At 36.3% G+C, this 10448-nt stretch overlaps 1 protein-coding gene across 2 annotated transcripts; it reads right to left on the bottom strand.

Moving 5' to 3' along the window:
* Positions 1 to 4683: 4683 nt before the first annotated feature.
* Positions 4684 to 9339, bottom strand: LOC112754991 (small ribosomal subunit protein uS13m). 2 transcript variants are annotated; one of them, XR_003814689.2, is made up of 5 exons: positions 8870 to 9339; positions 6658 to 6791; positions 6293 to 6526; positions 5797 to 6199; positions 4684 to 5649 (listed from the first exon to the last, which is right to left on the bottom strand). XR_003814689.2 is itself a non-coding variant. In XM_025802839.3 (4 exons), the coding sequence occupies exons 2-4, from the start codon at positions 6712 to 6714 to the stop codon at positions 6047 to 6049; spliced, it is 444 nt and encodes a 147-aa protein (XP_025658624.1). In that variant the 5' UTR covers positions 6715 to 6791; positions 8870 to 9339; the 3' UTR covers positions 5718 to 6046. The 2 variants fall into 2 exon arrangements, 1 of the variants encoding a protein (XP_025658624.1); XM_025802839.3 differs by lacking the exon at positions 4684 to 5649 and having other exon boundaries at positions 5718 to 6199.
* Positions 9340 to 10448: the final 1109 nt, after the last annotated feature.

Genomic DNA, 10448 nt, shown 5'->3' with positions numbered 1-10448 from the left:
GCGAACAGAGGCGGTGAGGGGGTTCTATACCTCGTTTGATCTCTAGCCATCACGTCGAAGTGTTTCTCCCCAGTGGAGTCGTCAGATGATTCGGGTGGGTTTCGTGAGAAATAGATTAAGTGAAAAATAATAGTTAAGGTGAGAGATTAGGGGTAAGTAAACTTGTGAGGAAGACACTTCTGTTAATGGCGAATAAACAATACAAGAACTAATAGTGAGGAAGAGAGATGGAGAACAAGTGTTGAGACCTCCACTAATGTCACAAGAGGATGAATGAGCTTTGTTTAAAGTGGACAGGAATGGTTTACAGAGAAGAGAAGCTCTCAGAAGAGGATGAAGGTGAAGGTGAAAGTAAAGGATGAAAATGGTTTCAAGGTCTGTGAAGAAGAAGATGATCAAGGTGAAAGTGAAAAGTGAGAGTGAAGGATGAAGGATGAAGGAAAAGATCGAAGATGAAAAGGTTTTCAAGGTGAAGTTGAAAAGTGAAGTCTGGTTGAAGGTGAAGGTGAAAAGTGAAATGTGGAAAGGTTGCTTTACAGAGGTGGCTTGGGGTCCTTTTTATAGTGTAAAACGATGATGAAAAGGACACCCCTTGGCCAATGGTTTTAGTCTGACATTTGGTTTACTGCTCTTTCCAAAATATTTTTAGGTATTTGGGATCACCTCAAGTCTTGTCAACTGAAAAGGGTAGGAAGTTGATTCCCACACGTTAAACCAAAACTCCTGACATGTGACATTAGTGAAGGGACATTAGTGAAGGGACATCTAGTTTGGTTTTCTTTCAACTAGATGACACATTTACACTCCAAATCCAACCAATCCACTTCCACCAATATAGTTCCCACTGAAGAGAAATTCAACTCCTCAAGGTGTTCTTTTGGGTTCCATCCTTTTAGCCCAATACCTCTAGGAGGAACTTAACTCTTTTTTGACCATGTTTGTAGGTCATTATAAAAATAGATTATGTACAAAAAGATTTATATTTTTAGTACACAATCAGTGTGTGAACTTGCACTATCCGCAAGGCATACATCTTCATTACATATCCTTGCCATTCTCTTCAAAGACAAATAATAATAAAATGAGTAGTATGCACAGTTAAATTGAATAATTGATCGGAATTATTTTTTCAAGAAATACTGCACATAAAAATGTCATATACTAAAAATTTTTTTTTATTAAAAACATGACATATTTAATGATTTCAAAATTCATAAACATTAATATTTCATTATTTATATACATCACATTTGAAATTTAAATACATAGAAAATAAAACTTAATAATAAGTTCTTTACATTATTTATTTACATGGATACATAACAATCCCACACTTTAAACTATTCCATTATTGATCCTCAAAGAAATCAGATACATCATAATGAGTGGTGGAATTTTCAGCATCATTTGAAACGAAATTCGATTCTTTTCCCTTGTCGTCCTTTTTCAAAGATGCATGGTAAAGATCGACAAGGTGCATTGGGGTACGGCAGGTACGTGACCAATGGCCCTTTCCACCACAACGGAAATACTTATCCTCTGTTGATTTATTCTACCCGATATTTCTTTTTTTATCCCACTTCTGATGAGATCCTCTCTTTTGAATATAATTCCTTTTTCTTCCATAATTTTTCTTGTTATTAAAAGCTTGTCATTTACCTCTTCTGGGATAATTTGCCGCATTTACTTCAGGAAATGGGGCGGCGCCAGCTGGGCGCGCTTCATGATTTTTCAATAGCAACTCATTATTGCGTTCAGCAACAAGAAGGTAAGAAATTAACTCATAATATTTTTTAAACCCTTTTTCTCGATACTGCTGCTGCAGGAGCACATTCGAGGCATGGAAGGTTGAGAAAGTTTTCTCCAACATATCATGATTAGTGATCTTTTCCCCACATAATTTCATTCGTGAGGTGATTCGAAACATTGCAGAATTATATTCATTTATGGATTTAAAATCTTGTAGACGCAAGTGCGTCCATTCATATCGAGTTTGAGGAAGTATCATCGTTTTCTGATGATTATACCTTTCTTCAAGGTCTTTCCAAAGATCTGCAGGATCTTTTAATATGAGATATTCATTTTTCAATCCTTCGTCAAGATGACGACGAAGAAAAATCATGGCTTTGTCTTTATCCTTCTGGGATGCTTTATTTTCAGCCTTAATGGTATCTCCAAGATCCATTGAATCAAGATGAATTTCAGCATCTAATATCCATGATAAATAATTGTTTCCAGATATATCAAGAGTATTGAATTCAAGATGAGAGAGTTTCGACATAATGAAAATTTGTTACCTGAGTCTTCCTAAAATTTTGATCAGAGTCTCGTGCTGATAACGTGTTGTAAAATAAATAAAAGATATATTAAATATAAAATAAAGATGTATAAATAGAAGACTCTAGCAATAATATAATTAGCTCAATAATGATATATATATATAAAGATAGAAAGAAGTATTAAAAGTAAAGAGAGAGAGAGAGAATTGCATTTGTTTATTGTTACTGTGTATAAAGCCTAAGTTCATTCTTCTATTTATACAAGTTCAAGGTCCACTTTTTCAAAGGTTGGAAAGCATGCACCGCACATTCTTTAATGCTTGTACTTTCCATTGAATGGATATGGACATCCATATAGTAACAAATAGAGATTTTTTAAACTATTTAGTAATAATCATATTTAGTTTAGGCCCATATTTTTTATTATCTCCAATATAATATTCCTATTATTCCCGATATTGTACAAACAAGGAGCAACATATTAGTCACAAGCATCAGTTCTAGCTGAAGTCTGCTTTACTTTAAATTAGCTACAAAATAATTATCTTCTTAATTCAACAACACAAAGGACAATATAGTCTTTCAATAGTACTTTGCTCAAACTTCAAAGTGTTGTTAACATGTTTTCTTACTTCATGCGCTACATAATCTTAATTGAACTACACTGTAGAAAGGTTTGTAATATCCTTAATATAGATTTTTTTTTTTTTTGGGTGAGGGATGTGGGTCAAAGACCCCAGAACAGAAGGAAAAAAAAAACAAGAAAAAAAAAATCAAAGCACAAAATAACCAAGGGTTAACTAACACTCCTTCTTCTAGGAATTCCAAAACAATCAGCTTCTAGCATAGAGCAGATATTTGGAGTGGGAGCGTCCAATATATGAAGGGCGTGAGGAAATTCCTGACCCTTTTTAGCAAGTTGATCAGCTATAGTATTGGCTTCCCGAAGAGTATGCAACCACTCAATTTCTTGAAGTCGACCAAACAGAATTTTAATATCATCAAGAGTCTTACATGAGTGGGAAGGAAGAGCTCCATCTTTGATAAACCGAATTGTCATGGCTGAATCATATTCAACGATTAAATGACTATATCCATTTGTTGTTGCAATTTGGAGGCCTTTAATAACCCCTAGACTTTCGCGTACATGATTGAACAACTTCTGAGATTGCATGAAAAGTCCTTAACAAATTTGCTGAGATGATTTCTAAAAAGTAAAAACTCCTCCACAAACCGTATTGTTGGTAACTTGGTATGTTTAAAGAAGGATCCATCTACATTTAATTTTAAGCCGCATTATATCCTTAATATAGATTGCAAGTTGCAATTGTTGTCTAAATGATGTGCATTCTTTCCATAACAAATAGGTATAATTTTTCTCATTTTCTACCTTTGATATGAATAATTTACTATGATTACCTACATTGATTGATCCAGGCAACCAAACCTAATGAATGAGAAAAGTTACTACCATCCATGAATAATAATTACTTAATCACAATTGTCTTTCCACACTTGGTAGCTGTTGCTCTTTCTCATGCTGGAATCTAAGAAGAATCAATGAGGGCAAGGAATCTGCTGATAGAGCGGAATCCTGCACTTGATCTAGCAAGTAGAGAAACAGAAACTACAGTCCATGAATGCAGTTATTGCACTCTCTTCATTGTTACAGGAAATAGAGTTGACGGCTAAGCAACATCTGAATTATGAAAGATTCCTTCTCATGTGAATACCCAAAAATCCTTTAGCTGCAACCGTAATACATAACCTCAAAATGCTTATTTTTCAATTGAAACAGTGAAATGCTTTGAAATGTAATATGATACTTGTTCCATCTTTTCATTGGTCACATGTTAGCACCAATACTTCTTATAACTAAGTTCAATTCAAGATTTATAAAGTACTATTTTTATATTCCTTCTAAAGTGACTTCAAATTGATTTTATCTGGCATAGGCATCTAACTATCAAAGTAAGGGATAGGATATCACGTTGAACTGAAGACTTTAAAATCTTTCAAAGGGGCTGTCTGTCAGCGTGGTAGGTGGGCAGGGTGGACATTCGTCCAGGGGGAAAGAAGGCAGGCGGCCAAGGTGGGGCATCCATTTGGGGGATGAGACTGGGAGTAGGGGGCGGCCACGGAGGGAAGTGGCGGGGCTGTTGGCCGCCCCCTCCCGTTTGCTCACGAGATAAGTTTATATTTTTCTACAACTATTATAAGCAAAGATTGGCCAACCAGCCACCACTGATGTTCTTGTTAGGTACTATTAATTAGTTCTTTGATTCCAAGACATCAGTTTGATAATATAAAACTAGAGACAAACTTTCGTGATATAAAATTAAAGAGAGGTCATAACTAATCAACTTCCATGTGCTCCAAAGAAAGAGCAGAGACAATATAAAAGGAACATCAAACAAGAAGGCCTACACCAAAATAAATAAAAACATTACATAATCAATCACAAGTCGGAAAAATTAAAACATAAAATATTTGACTTAGAGCACATAAAATCATGCGCAAAGGCAGACATATTACACCACATAATCCGCTGATTTTCTCCATCTACTTTTTCCTCCCCAAAATGTTGTTTTCTATGTGCGCAAAGGCAGACATATTACACCACATAATCCGCTGATTTTCTCCATCTACTTTTTCCTCCCCAAAATGTTGTTTTCTTTAGAAAAGACATATTTACCTGATATTAGTCAATTTCGTGCAGGATCCGTTGGCATTCTGCTCTAAAACAGAAATGACAGTCGTTAATGTCCTTCTTCTTGGCGTGCTCTTCCACCATTTCTGTCTTCCTTTGAAATGGATACAGGGGCGGTGAGGGCGAGACTGACACAAGTGTGAAGGAGATAGTGAGAAGGTTGAGGGAGTGCAGTTGCACATGACTAAGGGAAGTGTGACCCGCATTGAAAACTGAAATATACACCTCTCATCATTTGTACGGTTGTCTCATATTGGACTCCCCTATGGGGAGTGTCCGCATAAGCATTTCTGTTCTATCAAATGGTTTAAACTTTAAAGTACAAAATACGGAATTTAACAGTGCATTCTTTTCCTTGGGTGATACATGGCTCTTCATGGCACTTCTACTTCATGGTCACACTGATCCCTACTATTACTCCATGTGATCGATCATTTAATAATAACTGCACTTATTGACACTAGAAAAAATATTATACCGTGTCCATACAGCTCAAGAATATATGGATCTCAATATAGTTCTTCAATATCTAGAACACCTAAAAACAAAATTAGCACCATCCGCTGCCTCATTTGATAGTCTATTAGCCAAGATTATGTTTAACCAACCTCAGTTGGGGGTATTCAGTACCAATTTCAATTGCCATAACTTTGTTGAATTCTACAACACAAGATATAAGAACACAAAAAGTAAAAAAATAAAAAGGATTACTTTGGATTACCAGCATATAGGAAGAATATGAAAAAATAGAATTGCACTCAATAAACTGGAATATTCAGAACGAGACACAAAAGTTCTAAGTTGAACCTTCATAAATTGGTAGGAACTCAAATTCCACTTCATGATGCTTCATAGTTCTTCAGGCAAATAGGGAAATAGAGAAAAAAACACCTATGCAATCAGCACAAATGATTGACAGTACCAACTTAAAGACAATAAACTATTACTAATCAACTGCCATAAAAACAAGAACTTATTCAATTAGCTTTTATATGCGGAGCTAAAAGACTAAAACACAACTCATCTGTTGATTGATCACAAGCAGCAATATTCATCTTCATCTTGTTCCCCTCCAAGTAGGCCTGCTCTTCCTGGTGCGGGCATTGGTATGAGTTCGCTGGCCTCGACAGGGTAAGCCATCGACATGCCTGATGCCTCTGTAGCACTGAATGCCCACCAACCTCCCCACATCTCTTTCAACACATTTTTTCTGTTGCCAAACGAAAAATGTTAACTATCTGACTATCAAGAATTCATTTCAATAACTAACAAGTAATAACAAAGATCATTGATTATTGGGTACCAAATCATTCCCAATCAAGTACTTGGAAAGCAATTCGCGAAGGGAGTACAACTCTCTCTTGCTAAGGTCTCTAACATATTTGTTCTCGACACCGAGCTCGCAGACAATGTGATGAGCCTTGGAACGCCCAATGCCATGGATATGCTGAAGAGCATACTGGAGGCGCTTCTGGTCAGGGATTTCACCTCCAACACCACCTCCTATGTTTATATTTTGTGCACGCACGCCCCAAACCTGCACCAACACAAAAATGGCAAAATCATATTCCAATTGAGAAATTTAGAAGTAGACTCACAAAAACCCAAAACCCTTGAAAAATCATAAGATGGTGAATGTGATTCCGTGGAAGAGCCTTGCGAACTTACAGAAAGGTTTTGACGAAGGCGGAGAACAACATTCGTGGCATTGCGGAAACCCAACATGGTTTGGATTGGGATGGTCGTTGCCGGTGAGGGTTTCCAACTCCACAGTTTGTTCTTTCCAATGGAAATTGACGAGACTGAAGGATGCGGTGGCGAAGAAATTCAGAGAGACAAATTTAAATTTTGACGAATATTTTGTCAATTATTTCATTATCCTATGAAAAAATTTAACTTATGTTTGGTAATTATCTTTTTATTAATTATAGGCAATAACAAATTAACAATAGAGGGATGAATTTAGGGATGGCAATGGGTCTCCATGGGGGCGAGGACCCTCCCCCGGTCCCCGTTTAGCAAATTGTCCCCCCGTCTCCGCCCATCCCCGTTACGGATCCCTGTTTATTTCCCCCGGGTACCCATGGATATTAAATTTTAAAAAGGAAAAAAAAACATAACCATGATAAAATCCCATACAATTCAACTAAAATGTATCAAATTAAACACAATTCAAACACATTCAACATAATAACATAAACACTAAATCTCCAACATACAATTAAAATAAAACGGAATAGAAAAGTTTCCAACAAAACAACATAACAAATCTTGGTTGACTATCATAGCTCGGTTAAAATGCAATGATCAAAAATGGGCAAATCCCATATCCCATGCTCACTCATATAAATAAACATCCTAAATATCTTTCAAATTTAAAACCCTACACAAAAATATCACCAACTAAATGTAATTAATTATCAAAATATGCAATAACTTGCTGCAAATTTGTTGACAATTAACATAATTATACTTCCATTAAAAATAGCTGGATTGAATTACAATGCACAAGTTAAAGATAGAATATTGTCTTAATGTAGCTAAGTCAAAAAGTAAAACAAAAAATGATGGTGTTGCACAATAAACACACAACAGAGCCTGAAACAAACACACAACAGAGGCTGAAACAAAAACACAACAAAGCCTGAAACAAAAAGAATCCAACACGGAGGAGGGGTAGCAAGTCGGCGGTGATCAAGAACAGGGACAGTGCAACCAAACAATGAAAACAGAATTTTTTTTATATAACAGAACAATCAAAGCATGAATCATACAATCACTAATTGCAAATTTTTTCTTCATAAGAACAGAACAATGAAAACATGAAGCATACAATAAATCAAAAGATCACCAATTGCAAATTTTTTAATAAGAACAGAAGTTAGAACAGTGAAAAATGAAGAAAGATTAACAGTTTTCAACCCAATTTTAACAAAGCTCATCACAATGATTAACAACAAAAAAAAAAAAGCAAAAACAGTGAATCAGTAACATAGGCGGTGCAAATTCAAGAAACTTTAATAAAATTTAACTACAAAAACAGACAGTAAAGCAATAATAGAGTTATCAATTTAAAATTTATCTTCAAATACAATCAGTGAGCAAAACCAATCAACCAAGTACTGACTGGGCATTCAGAAAAAAAAATACAGAATCAAAAGAACATTTAAATCACAGCAAAAACACAACAACAATAGGAACATTTAAAACAAAGCAACCCAAAAAAAAAATCTAAAAATCACCATTGCTAAAAACAATGATTTGATACGTGTATGCTCAAAGAATTAAAAGCTAAGCTTACAGGAAGTGAAGAATACCCAAACCAAAGAACCTTCAATCACAGCTTAAATCAAGAACAGAAAATCACAACAAAAACAAAAAAAATTAAGAGTAACATAAGAACAACAACACAAGAACAATTAGCAAATTAACAAATTCACAATAACAGTTAAAAATTTACCAGAAGAACACTAATGCAAGTGGAATCATCATGTTAATATGTTTTCTGCAAAGATGCTATTTGTGCAGCTAAAATTTCCTAATTACCAAGATCCAATTATTCTAATTTCACATGCAATCAACTAACTAAGTTCCTAAAAGCTAGAAATTATAAAACCAACCAGAAATATGGTTAAAGCATTTCATCAAACATGTTGAGTGCGGTAAAATTAAAACGAAATAAGAGAATTCAAAGCTTAATATCAATCTGATAGAGAAGAGAACATAACTATTATAACTTTAATTCAGTCTATGAAAAAATCCAAACCACTACCAAATCAAATAGTTACTTATTGTAATAGAAATCAGAAGTTGCAGAGTTTGAAGCAGAGTATTTGTGTTGTGTGAGTGTATTGTCTGGTGGCGGGTTTAGGGAACTCACGGCGGCGACAAAAGAGAGCAGTTCAACGGCTAGGTGGAGCGCGCGGGTTGGTCGCAGAGTTTGAAGCAGAGCAACGTGGCTTCCAGACGAACGCGAATGCGAACTCGGACGGTGAACGGCGAGTGAACGCGAACAGTGAACGCCGAGCGAACGTGAACGGCGAAGAACGCGAACGTGAACGGCAAACAAACGGCGACGGAAGCGCGGCTGAGCAGACAAAGACGACGGACGCCGAGCTCGAGGAAGCAGCCGCGATCGGTGATAGCGAACAGGGATTGAAGACTGAAGCACGAGGGAAGCTAGATAGACGGACGGACGGCGGCAGTATGCCACTCCTTGCGGTGGTGGTGTAGGCTTACAGTGCTAGGGTTTTTTGGCTGCGTTTGTGTGATTTCTTTCTGAATGAAAGAAAGAAAGGGAGAAAGGGAAAAAGAAACGGAGGAGCTTCCGCTTTTGTGTAAACCGGGCTGGTTTCGGTTCGGTCCGACCGGTCGGTTCTCGGCCAATTCAACAGTTTTTTACCGGTTTTACATGCTTGACCGGACAATAGATTTTCGGTTGAATCAGTCTGACCGATCGATCGGTCCGATTTTCAGAACATTGGGATACTTTAATTTTGGAGATTTTTTTTAAATAAATAAAAAGAATATTATTTCCCAAAACTAATTATTCCAACTCTTTAAATACCACGATACAATTTTTTTTGTACTTTTAGACGAGTTTACCGCACTCCCATGCAAACTCTATTATTTTTATAGAGTTCGCCGTACTCCTGGCGAACTTCACCTTGAATTCGCACAATAAAAACATGGTTGGTGGAGAACTGAACTCAATATCATTGTTTCATTCTTCTCTTTGTTCTCAGCTTGGCATTTGTTTTCTACAATGACAATCAATCTGCTACCCATTCATTATAATGGTGAAATAGTGTATGATGAAAAAGGTTTTATCGTTTTTAAGTCCGGACAACCAATAATGTACGTACATGACACCGGAAGTCAACAGCCTAACAGCGTTCAAAAATTTGATATTGCATTCCGTTGGACAGTAACACACGAAAAGAGTGAAAAAAATTACTACAGATATCCAACCGAAATAGATGACAATTTATTGTATAAAAGGTATGCTACAGTTGTCTTTGGTATGTTGTTGTTATGTTGATTAGTCCACAGTTTTGAGAAAATTTTCTGTTGTTTTTAATTAGGTATCGATTACGTAACGACGAGGACGTATGTCTTATAAGGTCGTGGTACAACCGATGGACAAATGTTCATCGTTGGAATTATTCGTGTTTTCAGTTGAGTTGGATGGACAAGGATGATCTGCAGATAAGGTTCATGATAGTCCGTTAAGTAGAGCTGTTAGAAGAAATATTAGAAAGACTATGATTGATCTAAATATGCCAGCTAAAAGTAGTCAAGAGGGGTCAAACATTGAACTTCCTAATGCTGACATGATGCAATAGGCGCTCCTCGATCTGAAACCAGCTAAGTTTGACAGTCCACTTCGTCTGTGACTGTCTATCTTCTGGGCAGAACAGCACTAAGTAGCTACTGGCAGAAGTTCTCAATGGACCGTC

This window comes from Arachis hypogaea, chromosome 16, assembly GCF_003086295.3.
Source record: "Arachis hypogaea cultivar Tifrunner chromosome 16, arahy.Tifrunner.gnm2.J5K5, whole genome shotgun sequence".
Taxonomy (NCBI): Eukaryota; Viridiplantae; Streptophyta; class Magnoliopsida; order Fabales; family Fabaceae; genus Arachis; species Arachis hypogaea.
The sequence above is the reverse complement of the archived record's forward strand: the minus strand, read 5'-3'. Positions and strand labels throughout refer to the sequence as shown.

What these genes read in the sequence shown, in the direction of transcription:
- LOC112754991 (XM_025802839.3), bottom strand. Translation starts at nt 6,714, where the DNA reads ATGTTGGGTTTCCGCAATGCCACGAATGTTGTTCTCCGCCTTCGTCAA. An exon ending in GCCTTCGTCAAAACCTTTCT is followed by an intron (nt 6,527 to 6,657) that starts GTAAGTTCGCAA and finishes GTGTTGGTGCAG; the next exon opens with GTTTGGGGCGTGCGTGCACA. An exon ending in ACTTGATTGGGAATGATTTG is followed by an intron (nt 6,200 to 6,292) that starts GTACCCAATAAT and finishes GTTTGGCAACAG; the next exon opens with AAAAAATGTGTTGAAAGAGA.